A 17,331-nucleotide genomic window follows, 5' to 3' on the forward strand; every position below is an offset into this window, starting at 1 on the left:
GAGGTGCTGCTGGGGGGGCAGGGGCTGCCTGCAGCCATCAGCTGGGCTCTCACCTGGGCCAGGTATGGCCAGGGCTCGGCAGCACTAAGAAGTTCTCTTGGGATTGCCACGTGCCAGTGCCGTCGGTCCCAGTGCCATCCATCCCTGCATGGCCACTGTTCCCAGTGCAATCTCCCCCAGTCTCGGTTCCAGTGTGTGCCTTTCTGGGATGAGGGATTCTACTGGTGGCACACTGCTGTGGTGGGATGCCAGCCTGCAGGCAGGGCAGCTCCTGTGCCAGTCCTCAGCCCTAGGGTACATGGGGCACCCAGTGCCCAGCAACCACCCTCTTGCCAATCTTGTTTCCCCAACGTGCTGGAGGGGGCTCAGCCACCTCTGATGTTTTAAGACCAAGGCCCTGCACTCGGGGCAGTTTCCCCCCTAATGTCCCCATTCACTGCCACCCCAAGGAACGAGGCCGCAGCCCACCCAGTGAGGAAAGTTAAGGCTGGCTCACTGCGCTGCAGCGCATCTTTTCATGGGTAGCCATGGCCAAGAAAAGCACAGGGGAGGAGGGCAGCCACTTCCCTGCACCACGGAGCAGGTCCTGCTCTCAGGCCCCACTGGGAATTTGCTCTGCTTTCCCAGCCAGAGCTGCAGGAAAGCCCCATGGCCACTGGTTGGGGAGCAGTCCCTTGGACGGACTCCACTATAGCTCCGAGACCCCAGCCAGGGCACCCAGTGGGGAGCTGGGACATCCTCAGTGGAACCTCACACCCGCTGGGCCACTTTCGAGAAGGGCTATAAAGGTCTTTTGAAGGTTTTTTTGATAAAAGACTCAGCAGTAGAATACGCAAGAGCGTTAGCATTTCTGCTGCTATTTTGGGTTCTGGTCTAATAGCACGTGCTGGAAGGACAGGAGCGGATCGCAGCCCTGCAGCCTTCGGTCTGGGCTCTCCCCAGGCTTGCAGCCTGCCCTGAGAGCACAAGCAGAGGTTTTCCTGCAAAACGGAGCGTGCTGAAGATTTGACAGCTGCTTGCAGGGAAAGGGCCTGTGAGAAACCAGACCCTGATTAAAACCAGTACATGCGGGCACTGATTTGGGAACACAGAGACATCATTTTAGGCTGGCTTATGGTCACCTGGGATCTGGCTGTCCTCGCTGTGCTCTGCCATGGGGTGGGATGCTGGGTGCTGCCGACCTCACTGCCTGTCCCTTTTCTTTGTGAAAGAATTGGTGACACCATGAGGACAGTGTCCAGGCAGGAGGCCAGCCCTGGAGGAAGGCGTATCAGCGCTCCCGAGAGGGCTTTTCATCCACCCGCTGCCTGAAATACGAAACTATGAATCACCCCAGGTCCTGAAATAGATTTTTTTTTTTTTGAGAAAATATTGGGAAAAAAAAAAAGAAAAAAAAAAAGAAAGAAAAAAGAATGTAACACATGCCTTTTGTCCCTGCTGTGCTCTGCTCCCCTGCCCATGGTTCGGCTCTGGGCCAGTCCCCGGAGCCAGCGGAGCTGCTGGGGCCCTCACTGCCACCTGTGAACCCCAAACCAGACCCTGGGGAGGGGACGTGGTGGGACCACAGCGGCATCACAGAGGCTGGTGTACACCACAGGTTCGGGAGGCTGATTTCACCCCATGACAACGTGCAGTGCTGGTTTACACTGGGCGAATCCTTCTTTCTCACAACAGGAGGACAGAGGTGATTTCCCTGCTGGCAGCAGAGGATCTCCTCCTGCTGAAAGGCAGGGGCAGCTCCCAGTGACCTCTGCTGAATCATGAGTCTTTGCTTTTTGGCCTTTGCTGTGGGATGGAAAGGATGCAGACAGACAAAGCCATTTTTCACCAGGCCTGAGCCTCAGAAGCAGCTGCCAAGCCAGGGCTGCGGTGACAAGTGCAGGCAGCACCAGCGACTGGGGGACATCCCAGCCATAGAGAGGAGGACGCAATGGCACTGAGGAGGAGGAGGTGGCTGGGTGACATAGCCGGGCTGCCAGCAGCTCAGAGGGAGGGAATATTCACAAGGAAAACATGCGTTTTGGCCAGTTTTCCATCAGAGCTCTGGCAGCAAAGAGTTTGATTTCATTGACAAGGCATTTCTGTAAGAGAGGTTATTTGCTGAGCACAACCACAGGTGGGTTGAGGGTGTGCAGGGGACACTGCAGCAGGGCAGAGCATACAACCAGCCCAGGGTTGGAGGAGAAGCTCAGGACTCCCAGACCTTGCTCACACGTGGTACAGGCTCAGCTCTGTCCTGCATCCCGTCCCCTGTCTCCCTTCAAAAAATGCTGTCCATACTTAGGCAGCCGCCGCCGTGTTCCCCTCGCAGGCAGAATGTCAGTACAGATCCTCGCAGTGGGGTAAACATGCCTGAGCTGACACAGCACAGTGTCCCAGCACTGCAATCCGTCAGCGGGACCGGCCTCGTGCCACGGGATTGGCAGCCATTGGGTATCCCAAGCTGGAAGGGATCCACGAGGACCATTGGATCTAAATCCTCCATCTCACCAACCTCAGGGTGACCCGCTGCTCCTGCCAGGAGGGCACTGGGATCCCCCAGACCCTGCAGCACCCAGCCACTTCGCATCCCTCCCCTTCCTCTCCATCACTCTGGCCCGCAGTGCTCTCTTTCACAGCCTTTGCGCACCCCATGCTGCACCACACCCCCCACCACGCTGCTCCGTGCCCTCCAGGACTGGGGGACCAGCACCAGGGCGGGTGGATCCGTGCTGCACAGCTGCCCCTTTTGCACGGGTGGGAGAAGGGGACTGCCGCTGGCGGACACAGTGTGACATCCTTCCACGAAACTGGGGAGAGGTTTCAGGCCCTCACTGGGGGATCCAGGCTCGGAGTCAGGCCCGAGGGTGGAAGGCAAGGCCTGGGGACGGAGGGCAGGAGCGCCGGGCCCGGTGGGCAGCGAAGCGAGCGCGGTGCCGGCATCAGCATCGGGCTCAGGCCTAGGCCCGGGCCGTGGGGGGGAGCACCACTCGGTCTCCTAGCAACGCGCCCCCTGTTGCCGGGTGCGTGACGCGCGGCGCCGTGTGACGCACTTCCGGCCGGGCAGGGGGGACGTGTCCCTGGCGCGCGGCGGGAGTAGGCGCCATGGCGGAGGCGCAGAACGGTAGCGCCGGGCCCGGGGCTGTGCCCGCCGCCAGCGCCCGGCCGCCTGCCACTCCCGAGGGCATTGCCTTGGCCTACGGCAGTCTCGTCCTCATGGCGTTGCTGCCCATCTTCTTCGGGGCGCTGCGCTCCGTCAGCTGCGCCAAGAGCAAGGTACCCCCGGGCCTCCCGCCCCCGGGAACGCGGCCCCCTCGCAGCCGGGCGCCCCGCGCCGGGCCCGGGCCGGGGAGCTGAGCCCCGGAGCTCCTCTGGCACGCGGCTGTCCCCGTCCCAGCTCGCGGGGGGCTCTCCCGCTGCGCCCCTCCGCCCTGCCCGGCCTCAGGCGGCCCCCGGGGCTCAGATCCCGGCCCTGGGGCTCCGAGCCTGGGGTTCGTGTCCCACCCCCGGGGCTCAGAGCCCAGCACCTGGGCACCTGCCTTCAGGAGAAGGCACGCAGGCTGCTCTGCGCTGTTGTTTTGAACCCGCTTTTCTGCCGCTGTGTCTTAGTTCAGTGGTTTCAGCTGATTTTACAGACCAGGCAGCGAAGCTGTCAGCAGGTCTGCAGCAGGGAATGGCTGTGGTTTCGTGGGGGTTTCTCCTCCTGCAAGCCGCAGGGAGCGGTGTCTTCTTGGGCAGCAGCTGTGCCTTGGCCACGCTGCTGTTCCTTCACGGACGCTTTGCACAGTGGTTTCTGCCAATGTGTGCTCTGGGCAGCACCAGACAAGGGTGTTTGTTGCCTGAGATTCCAGCCTGAGCACCGAGAGCATGGCTTCTGCACCTTCTATGATGGGAAGGGGGTGGGGGAGGCAATTGTCCTGTGCGGGCTCGAGGGTCCCTCTGGCTCAGAGGGGGATTGGCTGTACTGGTGCAGAGCTGTTTCAGGAGCTGAAGCGGTTTGAGAAATCTGGGTCTTCTGAGCACAAGGAGTTGCTCAGAAGCGAGGTGAGGAACAAGAAGGTGATTGGAGAGAAACAGCATTCAGAGAGAGAGCAACATATGGTGTGCACAGATGGGGAGGCTGCAGGGATGGCCAGGCATGAGCAGCGAGGTGCTCTGCTCTGCTCTGGGCAAAAAAGGAAAAATGTCCATGCGGGAGGCAGGGTTTCTCCCTTCTCAAGAGGAAAAATGCAGTGAATTTTGACAGCCCTTGGAAGGACAAATGCAGACAGGTCTGATTTTTCCATCTTGGGCTCTGCCTGTGACCCAGTCGCAGTTCTGGGGAGCCAGTAGCAGTGCTGCCATGGAGCCCTGAGAGCCCCTGGCTGTCTGCTTAGGTACAAAACTAGAGCATGGGCCACCAGGTAATCCACTCTTGTCCTCTCCTTCTTTCCCCAGAATTCCTCGGAGATGCCAGAGACCATTACCAGCCGAGATGCTGCTCGTTTTCCCATTGTTGCCAGTTGTACCCTTCTGGGCCTCTACCTCTTCTTTAAAGTAAGTGAGCAAACAATGTTGATGTGCCCTGAACACCCTGCCTGCCTCCTCCGTGCTGTGACTGTTCTCAAGTGTTCTCCCCAGGCTGCGCAGCCTTTGGGTAATTCAGAGCTCCTGAGAGGTGAGCTCACCCCTGGGCTCTTTCTGCCTCCTTGGGTGACCTGGAGGTGCACCAACCAAAACTGGAGGGGGCCAAGCACTTCTGAATTGCAAATGCTGCTCTCTGTTGTGTTCCTTGCTGTGCTTCTGAAGATGTCTCAGCTGTGGCCCTGGCTAATTGCTGGTGAAGATGAGCTCATGAGCGAGCCCATGTGTGTCCAGATGAAGCCTCTTAGATATGCAGATCCAGCAAGCTGAATTAATGAGTTCTTGAATCACAGAGAAGCAATCCCAGCAGCAGGTGCTTTAGGCCATGTGGAAAAGGTGCCTTGACTTCAAGCACCTCTGGTTCCCTACGCATGCCAGCTCCTCTTTTAGGCCAGTGGCAGCAGAGCAGAGCATCAGCCAAGCCTCTGTTGATGGTGGGGTAATAAGGCAGCACCCACATCCCCAGGCCTTTCTGACCTCTGCAAGGATCCTCTGCAGGCACCAGGAAAGGACACGCTGAATGTGTAGCATGACCCTGTGGAAACCACTACGTGATCTGTGGTTTTTCCGTTTAATATTTGCATCCTGCCCTAAGCTCTAGTGCTTCAGCGTTCTTCCTCCTGTGAGAGCACATAGGCTTCAGCACGTTCTGAATTAGGGGTGTGATCCTGAGGAAAGGCAGCGTGTGTGTTGGAGGGCAGGAGTTCTAATAATACCCTGTTAAAGTGGGGCAGTGTGCACTTGGATGCTGTGGGGCAGGGAAGGCGGTGCTGCCCCAGGAGTGGCACGCTGCCTTGCTCCTTGCTCCAGCTGCCCCACAGGGATGCAGTGGGGAGGCTGTGCCCTCCTTTCTGCAGTACAGGAGTTATTTTTTTTTAAACTGAGCAGCTCGTGGGTGTGTAACAACTCACAGGCCTGTTGTGCTTGTTCTGCTCTTTCCAATATATTTTATATCAGCGATGCAAGAATTTGGGTTATTCCAACTCTTCTTCCTGTTTCCCTGGGGCATGGACAGAGCAGCTGCCAGTTACCACATTAAGCACTTTCTTTTGCTTCATGCTGGGAGAATGCAGTTGTAACCCCTCTGTGGTTTTGTCTTGCAGATATTCTCTCAAGAGTACATCAATCTTCTGCTTTCTATGTATTTCTTTGTGCTGGGGATCCTCGCCCTGTCCCACACCATCAGGTAGGGTGCAGCCACAAGGCAGCGGGGTGCTGGGCTGATTTGGATGTTCTGGAGCACTGGTGCTTTGTGGCAGAGCCAATTCCTGGCTTGCTGCCTGTTTTCTCTGGGTGGATCTGGCTTTTTGGGGAGGCAGGTCCTGAGTGTGCTGTGTGAGCCCATCCTGGGGGAACCAGGTCACCCCAAAGGCTCAGGAGTCCCACCTGCCTCGAGCTCATGGGGACGTTGGTCCCACCAGAATCACACCCCAAGGAGATGCTCTGGCCTGGCACCATCATCACTGCTCTGTGGAGGGCAGAGCTACTCAGCACCCCTGTTCCCCTTACTGAGACAGCTGAAACTGGCAGCTGGATCTCGTGACACCATTCTTGGTGTCTTGCAGTAGTGTTTGGTGCAAGGCACTGACACCTCATGCTGTTTCAGTAACAGATAAAATAAAATCTGTTTCCTGTTTCCTGAGCTGTGGGATACTGGGGGCCAGATGCTTTCCCTAGAGCAGTGCTGCTGCTCTGCTTAGGCTTCGTCTTTGCTGTCAGCTCAGTAGCAGAGCTGTCTTCTAGTGGCATAGTCAGTTCTGGGTGAGCAGACCTGTGCAGTGCCTAGGGACTGTTTTCTCCAGTGCCTGCACACTAGGGATGGGTTCTTGCTTTGTGCCTGTTTCCTTAGAGCATTTCTGGGGACAGCCACGTGCAGGCAAATCAGACCTCTGGGGAGGATGAGCTCCCATGCTTGGTGACAAGCTGGGGCTTACGCTAATCCCTGACGTGGCAAAACCTGGGACTTCCTTGTCGTGCTGGGAGGCTGACGTTCACGCTGCAACGCTGACATGCAGAGGGGAGGGCAGGGCTCTGTGTGGAGTTTCTGTAGAACTTTCCTCTCTCCAACTCTCGTTTCAGCCCCATGATGAACAGATTCTTCCCTGCAAATTTCCCCAACAAACAGTACCAGCTCCTCTTCACCCAAGGCTCCGGGGAGAGCAAGGAAGGTATGCTAACTTGCCAGACCATTTCTGTTTGAAACAACCTCCAAGGCTTGCCTCTTGCTCCTTGCTGTGCCTTGTGTGTAAGCCCTGCCAGCTCTGCACAGACGTGTGCATCATCTTGCACTGGCTGGCACTCTCCCATTTGGTTACCGAGGGGAGCTGGTGTTAAATGCACTGCATTTTAAGCTCGTTGGATAGTGGAGTACTGACTTCAGTGCTGCCTCCACTGATCTGACTCAAGTCTCTGCACTGGTAGACTAGGATTTGGTAAGTGTCCTGCCCAGTACCTTTACTGGTAAAGGAACACTACTACCAATACCAGCAGGAGTTAACTGGGTGCAGGAAGAGGTAGAAGATCTGCCGTAGGAGAGTGCCTGAATCCAATTTCCTTACTGACAGAAGCATCACAGATGCTCTCCACGTGACAGAGTCTGACAAGAAGGTCTGGGCTTGCCAGTGAGGGCTGCATGCTTGCGTGCAGGTTGGATGTGGTGACTGTGGGTGTGGCCGTGTGCGGGGAGAGAGTCCCATCTTTGGAGGTTGGAGCACTGTGGTCTGTGTTGGTGCCCAGCTGTGAACTTGGCCTTCTTTACCCTGCATAGGAAGGAAAGCTGCCAGGGCTGCCTCAAATGTGACGTCTCTGTTTTATTGCAGAAATAGTGAATTACGAGTTTGACACGAAGGATCTCGTATGCCTGGCCCTGAGCAGTGTTGTTGGGGTCTGGTACCTGCTGAGGAAGGTGGGCGAGCTTCAACTCTCCTTAGGGGAACTGGGCTCAGACTGGGGTCTGGGATGCAAGTCCATGGCTCTGCGCGTGCCACGGAACCCAAATCTCCTTTTCTTATTGTTTTCAGCACTGGATTGCCAACAATCTCTTTGGGCTGGCGTTTTCCCTCAATGGAGTGGAGCTGCTGCACTTGAACAACGTCAGCACTGGCTGCATCTTGCTTGGGGGCCTCTTCATCTACGACGTCTTCTGGGTAAATGGGAGCATTCCCTGGGGCAGATGCAAGTTGCAGCCATTGGCAGAAGGCGTGTGCATGGCCTTGTGCCTCTTCAGAAGGCAGCATGCTGGCTGGACACACGCTTTCACTCAGGATTTCCACCACCTCAGCCCAAAAGGGTGTGGTGGGGATGGCGGTGACAAAATCAAATGATGACAGAATGTGGATCAGCAAATGTATCTTAAAAAATTTTTGGCTTGGAGAGCCCAGGGTGGGCGGGGATCTCATCTGGGGGTCTGGCTGTTGTAGGCTGCCCATGTGTTCAGCACATCCCATCCTGGTGACCTGCATTTCTAAGGTCTGCCCTGTGCCTAGCTGGAAGACGAGACTGCTCTGGTATTAGTTCCTGCTTGTATTAGTTCCTCAGCTCTGTCATCTGGCAGCTTCGTTAGCATCCTTCTGTTCTCTTGCACAGATAACTAAATACTGGAATGCCTCCAGGCATTTTCCCTCAGCCTGTACAGCACTCCAAAGTCTTTATTCTGAGGTTTTCCTTATCTTTCTGCAGTGGTTCTGAATCCCTTTCTCCTGAGTCCTATGTAATGTCTGTATTCCTCAGTCTTTCCCGTCTGCCTCCGCTTACTGAATTACTCTGTTTCCAAAAGTCTTAAAACTTGCATACCTTGAGGTCTGTCCAGCAGTGCTACAGCTGCCTGAGTAATCCCTCACAGTTTAAACCTGGCTGCTGTGTCTTATTTTGTACTTGGCCAGTGCTGCCTGTGTCAGTGATGCTGGTTGTGCGGCTTGTTGGTCTGCATTCTGCTTCCTCCAGTGCTGTGCACTAGGAGCAGTCAGCCTTACCCAACGCCTTGTGCTCTGCTTGAGGTGTGAGCATCTTCAGGGTGTTTTGGAAAACACCGTGTTCCACGTTCTTCGCTTCCTGCTGCTGCCCATCGAGGTCGACGTCCCCGGCAGATCGGTCTCCCTAAGGTGGAGAACCCATTGCTGTGCCCCTCTGCAGGAAACAGGCACTTGGATCTTGGCATGGATTTAATTGCAGTGAGATCCAAGGAGCGTTTCAAGAAGGAAGAGGAACTGCTCAGTCAACCAATGATATGGTGTCCCTGCATAATCCTGAGGAGAACTTGCATATAATGCTTTTTCCTGGTCCCAGTGTGGAGTCCTGTCGCTTCCTGGCAATAGGAAGAGCTTGCTGCACCTTAGGGGAGTGCTTGCTTTAAGATTTCTCATTAATCACTAGCTCTAGCACTAACCAGCCTGTGCTTTATTTGCTTACTGCTGGTGTAGCCAAGACTGGAGGCTGGGAGCTGAAAAGGAATAGAAGTGAGGGTGGTTGACCTGTGTGCTTTCAGTCCATTCTCCAAAAGATGCCAGCATTTAGAGCTGACAGTGCAATACTGACAAATGACCTCAGAGCAAAATGTTGCTCATCTGACGGGTGCTCTGGTCCCTGTTGAAGCAGGCAGCAGCCTGCTGTTGGCCTGGATCCTCAGCCAAGGGCTCGTACCCACAGATAACACCGTGCACCCTTTCGCTTGTTATATCAAATCAGCTCACTGGGGCTGAATGCAGCCTGGTCAGTGCTGCAGGCCCGATGGGTTCCCTCCATGTGCTCTCTCCCCGGGAGCTGGGATACCCTGTCTGTAGCCTCTAGGTGCTGCTGGTGGAAAACTGCTTGTAGTTTAATGCCACTGATCATGTGCCTGTCCCCATGCAGCCATGGTCAACCCGGACTCCTCTGCTTTCCCTTAGGTTTTTGGCACCAATGTGATGGTGACAGTTGCCAAATCGTTTGAGGCCCCAATAAAACGTGAGTAGCTATTCCCTGTGTGCAGGAGCAGTGGCTGCATGCTCTACCCCCGGCTCTGCCCCAGGCACTTGGTTTGGTAGGCAAGATGCAGGCAGGAAGGGGCTGCTAGAAGGGTCCCTGCCAACAGCCCCTTGCATCAGCCAGGTGGTGGGAAGGACTGCAGAGCCATTTGGTTTGCCAGCTCCCTCAGGGGTGACAGTTACCCCAAACCCAATAACAGTGCTGGAGGGGTGAATTGATGGGTTGGGGAGTGGGCAGTGGCTTCGGTCCTGAGAGTTGTGGTTGAAACCTGCATGTAGGGCAGGTCCTGAATCCTTCAGTTTCCCACTCCAGTGCCCAGGGTTGGAGCAGGAGGGGGGCTGCAGAGGCCTGGGGTAGGGCTGGAGGTCCTGCCCTGCTGGTTCCTTTTTGCCAGGCTCAGCAGCGCTGAGTCTGCTCGTCCCGTTCTCTCCTTCACTGCCTCTCTCTGCTCGTAGTGGTTTTCCCTCAGGACCTGCTGGAGAAGGGCCTGGAGGCCGACAACTTTGCCATGCTGGGGCTGGGAGACATTGTCATTCCAGGTAAGGACACAAGAGGGAGGACATGACCGGGATTGCATCTGAACTGGCCATGAGGAGCCGAGCAGGCGGCTTCCTCACCTCTCCTTGCTTTGCCTTCTGCCCTGCCAGAGCCAAACAGCCTCCCACCGGGGCTGGGTGCTGCATGAGTGCCAGAGCCCCGTGGGTGTCCCGCCAAGGGTGGGCACGGTGCGGTGCTGTCCCCGTGCTGTGCCTGTGCTTCGTGCCACGAGAGGGCACTGTGAGCCCAGGGATGGCCTCGTGGAGGCTGTGGGGTTGCTCAGCCTTCTGTCGGGCTCCATCCTTTCCCCTTTTCCCTGCAGGGATCTTCATTGCCTTGCTGCTGCGCTTTGACATCAGGTGAGTGGGTGGTCGGGAAGAGACTTGACAGGTTGAATCTTGCAGCCTTGTGAGGTGTTTGTTGTAGAGGAAAAAGAGAATCCGGGAGCGCAGTTGTGTGCTCTCATCTGGGCCTTGGGGTGGGGGTGCCAGAGAGCAGCTGGAAGAGGGAGGTGCGAGAGGAAGCTCTTGGAAAAGCAGAGATGAGCAGGGCTGGGGTGCGGGTAAGTCCTGAACACTGGAGTGAGCGTTGCTGTGCATGGGGCAAAGGGATGAGCCTTGGGAGGGGGCCAGGCCAGCAGCATTGTGAGGCCTCGCTGGCTCACACATGGAAGTGCAGGAGTCATGCAGAGAGGAGGGGAAGCGAAGACAGCGTGGGAAAGAGCTGAGGTGCTGGCAGCTGGGATGTGCCACTCGCACGGGTGCCAGTCAGGGCCTGGCAGTGCTCACTGCCTCTGGGCAGATGCTGGGGAAGGCGGATCCTTCCTACGCAGGGAGCTGCACCTGCCACCAGGGTGTAGCTTTCAGCAGTTGCCCCACACCGAAAGTCTCCAGCTCAGGAGCAGCTGGGAACGGGCAGCTTCGTGCCGCTGCCATGGTGTAGCCTCGCTCCTGTTGCTGTTGCACAGACCCTCCCAGTCTGTGCCAGCGTTTCCAGGTGTTTCCACCCACATCCTGCTTGCACCTGCTGGGAATCCCAGCTCCTGCAGCCTGCCCGTGATAAAACACCATGTGCTGGAGCAGGCTGCCAAGGGAAAGCATCTGTGGGACTCCTCCTGGGTCCCAGTCCTGACCCCTGTTCCCTGCAGCCATACAGCAGTGGGATCGTGCATCTCCTTCCCTTTCCCAGCACCATGCATCAGTGTTAACCCATCCAGTTCTGCACTGCATCCATGGGACCGGGGGGCTGTGCTGGTGGCAGTGTCTGTGCTGGCCCATGAGCAGGGACAAAGCACTGCTCCCTGCAATCTGGCATAACAGGAGATGCCCAGCATAGCTGGGCTGGCTCATTTTCAGTCACTGGCATCCCAGAGCCCCAGCCCAAGACAAGTTTTGCTCTGTTCCCTTCCCTACAGCTTGAAGAAGAACACGCACACGTATTTCTACACCAGCTTTGTGGCCTACATCTTTGGGCTGGGCCTGACCATATTCATCATGCACATCTTCAAGCATGCCCAGGTAAGCTCTGCTTTGCTGCCTTGCGCAGATGCATGCAGTTTGACACGCCAGCCTGGCCACAAATGTCCCACAGCATGCCAGGAAAAAGTAGATGCATTCCTTCTCTTGGCTTTGATTTCCTGTGCCTTTCCCCTGTTCAGAACCCTGGAACCGAGCCCTGCTGGAGCAGGCAGGGTCACTCATCCAGCTTGGTGCTTTGAGGGCTCTTTGCAGCTGAGCTGCCCTGAACTGCAGAGCAAGGGGGGTTCTGGGAGCACGTACGCTGCGGGTGCTTTTGCTGGTCTGCATGGGGGCCAAGTTAGAAGATGAAGTCAACTGCTCTTGAAGCAGCTTTCTGGAGCTTTAACTATTCTGTGACAGATGCCACAGGTGCAGAGGGACAAGACCAGCATTCCCTGCCCTCCTACTGAGGATTGGGTCAATTAGTGGTTTGGTTTCACAACTGTTTTCCTTCCTGGCAGCCTGCTCTTCTGTACCTGGTCCCCGCATGCATCGGATTCCCGCTTCTTGTGGCCTTGGCAAAGGGAGAAGTAACCGAAATGTTCAGGTGAGCCTCAGCTGGGGACAGAGCTGTTTTGCCCAGGGCATTGGAGCACATGGAGCGTGCAGATGTTCCCATGCCTGGGCACAGCTGGAGGGACGGGTTCATCTGGGCATGCCCTGGGTGTGTGAGTGCATGTGTGTAGGCGGAGGGAGTGGGTCTGTGTTTCTACACGCTGGCCCTGGCTCCAGCCACCTCCTCGTAGCCGTGTGGGAGCCTTGGTGCCGTACCAACAGGCAGGCAGCATCTGGTATTGCTTTACGCTCTGGTGACAAGCTCTTCCCATGTGCTGGCAGGCAGGGGAGGGTGGGACCGCACACCTGGTGCGGAGATACTTGGTCATTGTGTCCCAGGGCCCGTGGGTGGGGGAGAATGGAATTGGATCCAGCTGCGAGAGCAGCCAGGGCTGGTTCGAGCACATCCCAGCTTCTCTGCTTGGGTAAAGGAGATACTTTACAGCCCTGGGCCTGCAAAAATGGAGAAAGGGAACTAGAAAAAGGGGTATTTGCTGTGCTGCAGCCCTTCTCTTGCCTAATTTTATCCAGCCATTTCCCACTGACTGCAGACAGGCCAGCTTTGGTCTCCTGCACGCTGTCGCCTTACTCCAGGCAGAGCACATTTCACCCCAGGCTGCTGGAGGGCTGTTTATCCACCGTACTCTGGTGTTGTGTGCCTGAGGCTCTGTGGTGGCCCCAGCACAGCTGCTTGCCTGGGGACACCTGAAGCAGAGAAGGAAAGGGAGCATCCAGCCAGGGCTGCTGGGGTTCCTGTGGCTGGGGGGGTTCGGGGACCAGCGCAAGCCCCCACCTTTCTCAGAGGGAAAACAGTGCCTGAGTAGGGCTGGGCTGTGGCAGCTGCACAGTGGGGAACAGGGCTGCCCCCGGCCTCCTTCCCCTCCCCTGGGAGACGCAGGTATGCATGTTCCCACCGGGCTGTCAGCTGGGCTGGCTCCGCAGCCCTGCAGCACCTGCCCCTGCTTTGATGTTTACTTCTGACGCTGCTGCAGGCACTGAGTGTCCTGGGATCGTCCTTCCTGTGCACCTGGGATCCTGCAGCCGCTCTCCCTGTGTGCAGTGACTCAGCTGCTCACAGCAGCACCTCCTCTCCGTGCCAGGAAACGCATGGGAGAGACAAGCTGCAGGGCTGGCCCCTGGGTCAGCGCGGCGCTCAGGGAACCTGGCAGCTGCCTATGGGGGAATAACAACACGTAGAGCACTGGGCACAGGCTGCACCAGCAGCAAAGCTGCCTGCTCCCTCCCTGAAATCACTCCAGTTGCTGTCAGAGAAAGCAGGACGTGGCAGGGCTGCTGCTTGCAGGCCAGTGGCCCCCACTTCAGGAATCCCCCTCACCCAGATGTATTTCCCCGGACCTTTGCACGGCACCAGCTCCTTTGAGTCACTCCCTGGGGTCTTAGCCATGCATGAAGTGCCTGGGAGAGGGCAGCGAGGCTTTGTGCAGGCATTGCTGCAGGGTGGGCAGGGCGGGTGTCTCAGCACTGCGGCCCTGGGGAAGGGGTCCCAGTGGAGCAGAGCTGGCTGGCACTAGGCTCACAGCGTCCAGCCTTCTGAGCCTCCCACTCCCATCTGCTCTGCAGTTTTCAGATGTGGGAATGTTTCTCTGTCCTCCAGCCCCATGCAAGGCGTGGGCTCTGCTGCCCGCACAGCCCCTGTGCTGCTCTGGTTGCCAGTGCAGTGCCCAGGCTCGTATCCCCACGGGCTCCAGCTGTCCCGTTCCATGCATACCAGCAGGAGCTGCCGCTTCCCTGAGTCTTAGCCCTCGCAGCATGGCACTGGGCCAGCCCGGAGGTAGCAGCAGACAGAGGGGATCCTGGGCTGCCTGCACAGGGTGCTGGGTTTGCAGCTGTCTCACTCAGAAACTCTTCTGCTTTTTCTTTCTCTCTCTCTCTCTCTCTCTCCCCTCTCCTTTCTGTCCTGTCCTTCCCCCTTTCCCTTCCTGCTTCCTGTCTCCTGCAGCTATGAATCCTCTGCTGAAATCTTGCCACACACACCAAGACTTACCCACTTCCCCACCGTGTCCGGCTCGCCAGCCAGCCTTGCTGATTCCATGCAGCAGAAACTGTCCTGTCCCCGCCGACGCCGGCAGCAAAGCCCTAGTGCCATGTAGCAATTGCACGCGGTGCCCTTTCTTTGTCTGTCGCTCTGGCCAGGTAGGGGCTTGTTCCAGCTCTGCCCCTTCCCCATGCAGCAGCTGTCACCTCGCTGCTGTGGGCTGGCTGCCCCTCCTTTCGGGGAGGAATCACAAAGAGGGAAAGAGGCTGAACGCTCTGCCCTGGTGTGCTCCCAAGTTTCCTCCATTAGGGCCCAGTTGCAGAGCTGGCCTGGCCCCTCTGTGCCCCCCACCCTATGGCTGAGGGTGGTTGCAGTGGGGCAGCGCTCGTCTCCCTGCGCTGGTGGCCAGGGGCAGGAGCCCACCCTGACCTCAGTCACCGTACTGGGACAAACCCAAACACACAGTGCCGGGCTCCTGGGTGCACCAGGTTCTGGGCTGGGTATTGACACGTGCCAATCTCTAGAGAATGGCTGACCGTGCTGATAGCTTTACTCTCATCCCTCTGTCCCCAGCTATGAGGAGAGCTCTACCCCCAAGGAGGTGCCAGGGGCCTCCAAAGAGGAGACGACAGAAGCTGACAAGAAAGAGAAGTGACCTTGCCCATGGGCCAGCCCTGGTGCTGCTGGGCTGGGGCCCTTCCAGACCCTTCGCAAGTGACAGACAAAAACAATTGTGCCAGAGCATCGTGTTGTGTGTGTCGGAGCAGCCGCCCAGGTGGGGTATCGATGTATGCCACATATCCACCCCCCCTGGGGCCGCGCAGCCGCTCTCCCCTTTGCTTTGTCTCCTACATGAGTGCAAAGCGGGCAGGGGACAAACCACAGGCCGGTTTTTAAATTTTGTATTGTGCGTTTGCTTTCTCTCATATTAAACCATCTCAAAGGAAGGAGAGGTACCGGGGCTGTGTTTTTTGGCTGCTGGAGCCTGGTGCATAAGCCACGAGTGAGAGTCCTGACCCTTCCAGCAGCTTTATTTTCCCCGTGGGGTCTGGGCCCCTGGGCTGACTGTTTCCAAGTGACCATCCCCTTCCCCTCCTGCAGTGCTCTGCCCTTGCCTCTTGCCACAACGCCCAGGTTTGGGGCTGTAGCTGCTGTGCCCAGCAGGGAGGTTTGAGCCCTGTGGGCAGCTTGCAGCACTGCAGTGTCATCCCTGCCCTGCTCAGGGCCTGCATGTGGAGGATCCTGCGTCTCTCTGGCCGTCCCTTCTGCCAGAATAAATACAAAGTGCTCGCTGGCTTGGCAGCCCCTCCACAAAAGCCATATTGAGCTATTATTCCCCAAGTCGGCTGCGAGCACTAAAAGTGGCGCCTTGCGTTCTGCCATCTAATGACCCTTCGCAGTCTCCTACAGATGTTTTCTATGACTTACAGCTCCTTTTCCAGCAGCCCTGTCCGCAAAAACAAGAGGGGCCACTTTAATTCCAATTAAATACCTCCAGCTAAGCAAACAGTGTGCAGCAGGGCCTGGGCATGGTGCGGCCGACAGGCCCGGCCCATGGAGTCGCTGAGTCTAGACTCCAGATGTGATTTCACCAGCCTCCAGCGTCCCATGGAAAATGACACGGGCTATGCCGCGGGGCGCAGCGCCCTGCCCGGGGCTGTGGGTCCAGCACCACGTCCTATGGGGTCCTGCATCCTCCGGAGCTTTGACCGGGGGCATCCTAGTGCCATGATGCTTTTGCACCCATCCCCGTGCAATTTTTGGGGTACCGAAGTGTGCAGGACCGTGTTGGGGTGCACGCCGTACCCCACGCTGTGCCCTCGTGATGCCTGCTGCCTCCTCGCTCCCTGCTCCTGCCCGCAGAGCTGGGGGCAGCAGGAGCACAGCAGCGAGCTGGGAGCTCTCCAAGGGCCCATGGCTGCGCCACGGGGAGCGGAAGGCACTGAGAGGGGAGAGCAGGGTCACCCCAGCCCTGCCCGGCCGATAAGCAGGGCAGGGCCCGGAGGAAGGAAGCGCTCGGGCCCTGCAAGGAGCTGGGAGCAGAGCTGGCGCCTGGGCGGCCCCGGGCTCACCCGCCCGCACTGCACCTGGGTCCTGCAGCGGCTGCACGGCTCCGCTCTGTCTGGGCCACCTTCCCCTTCACCGCAGGGTCCCCCCGGCTTAGGGGGGGGGAAACATGGAAATGCAAACGCCCCGGCTCCAGCATGAAACCTCCATCTGTGGAGCTGGGGGACAGGATGGAGCCAGCCTGCTGCAGCTGTGGAGCGTGGGATTGGAAAGCCATGCAGATGCCCATGGGCACCCTCTCGTTGTGCAGGGGTTGCAGCTTAGCCCTGTGCCCCAGTGGGGTGGGCTGTTGGTGCACGGATGGTTCAGATGCCAAGCGTGGAGTTTAGAAGTGTTGGTGCCTGGGGTTGCCGCTCATGTCCTCGTGTCTTCCCCAGCAGGGCTGTGTGCTGGATGCAGCACCCCACTGCATCCGCCCTGTGCCAGCATCCCCCAGCCCAGCTGCAGCACCAGGGGACAGGGACGGCCTGGTGACTGTGGGGGTGCTGCTGATGAGAGCCGGGGTCCCACGGAGTGCCGGCGCCCGGCCGTCGGCTGCGAGCAGGGAGAGGAAGCAGGAGAGAGCAGCCCCATCCCCGGCCTGCTGGCGAGGAGGGGCAGGAAGCTGGAATAAATCCCAGGAAGGGCCGCCTGGCTCCAGCTGGTCTGGGCTGCAGCGGATGGAGCCGGGAACGGGAAGGGAGAAGGCGGGAGGGGAACGCACGGGGGCTTTTCTCAGGCCTCAGCCCTTCTCCAGCTGTGGAACGGGTGCCGGTGGCCCCAAGGCAAGGTTGGGGTTCCCCAGTGTCCTGCTGTGCCAGGAGCCCCATTCAGGGGAGAGCGGGGATGGCTAAGCTGGAGGTGATGCACAGCCCCAGACCGGGTTTTGGAGTGTGTATTCAGTCGAGGGTCTCCATTCACTTGGAGGACACCCAGCCTGAATCCCGGTGTCTGCAGGTCTGTGCATCCGTGCAGGTCCGTGCTGCTCAGCCATGTGTCTGCATCTCAGCCTGTGCTGCCGGGACACGGTGTCCTTCCTGAGCCCATCATGCTGCTGCTGCTTGGGGTGGGGGCTGCAAAGCCCATCCTAAGCCCCACCTCCCAAAATGCAGCCAA

The 17,331-nt window shown here is 58.0% G+C and overlaps 1 protein-coding gene across 2 annotated transcripts; it reads left to right on the top strand.

Moving 5' to 3' along the window:
- Window positions 3,023-15,116, top strand: HM13 (histocompatibility minor 13). Of its 2 annotated transcripts, none has more exons than XM_021417185.1 (12): window positions 3,023-3,255; window positions 4,417-4,515; window positions 5,706-5,788; window positions 6,682-6,770; window positions 7,422-7,507; window positions 7,623-7,748; window positions 9,486-9,543; window positions 10,020-10,103; window positions 10,424-10,460; window positions 11,516-11,618; window positions 12,080-12,165; window positions 14,743-15,116. In XM_021417185.1, the coding sequence occupies exons 1-12, from the start codon at window positions 3,085-3,087 to the stop codon at window positions 14,822-14,824; spliced, it is 1,104 nt and encodes a 367-aa protein (XP_021272860.1). In that variant the 5' UTR covers window positions 3,023-3,084; the 3' UTR covers window positions 14,825-15,116. The 2 variants fall into 2 exon arrangements, with proteins under 2 accessions (XP_021272860.1, XP_021272862.1); XM_021417187.1 differs by lacking the exon at window positions 14,743-15,116 and adding an exon at window positions 14,134-14,709.

This window comes from Numida meleagris, chromosome 19, assembly GCF_002078875.1.
Source record: "Numida meleagris isolate 19003 breed g44 Domestic line chromosome 19, NumMel1.0, whole genome shotgun sequence".
In the NCBI taxonomy this organism is placed as follows: domain Eukaryota; kingdom Metazoa; phylum Chordata; class Aves; order Galliformes; family Numididae; genus Numida; species Numida meleagris.

Coding starts and splice junctions, on each gene's coding strand:
- HM13 (XM_021417187.1), top strand. CDS start 3,085: ATGGCGGAGGCGCAGAACGGTAGCGCCGGGCCCGGGGCTGTGCCCGCC. Junction 3,256..4,416: donor TCAGCTGCGCCAAGAGCAAG/GTACCCCCGGGC, acceptor TTCTTTCCCCAG/AATTCCTCGGAGATGCCAGA. Junction 10,104..10,423: donor GGGAGACATTGTCATTCCAG/GTAAGGACACAA, acceptor TTTTCCCTGCAG/GGATCTTCATTGCCTTGCTG.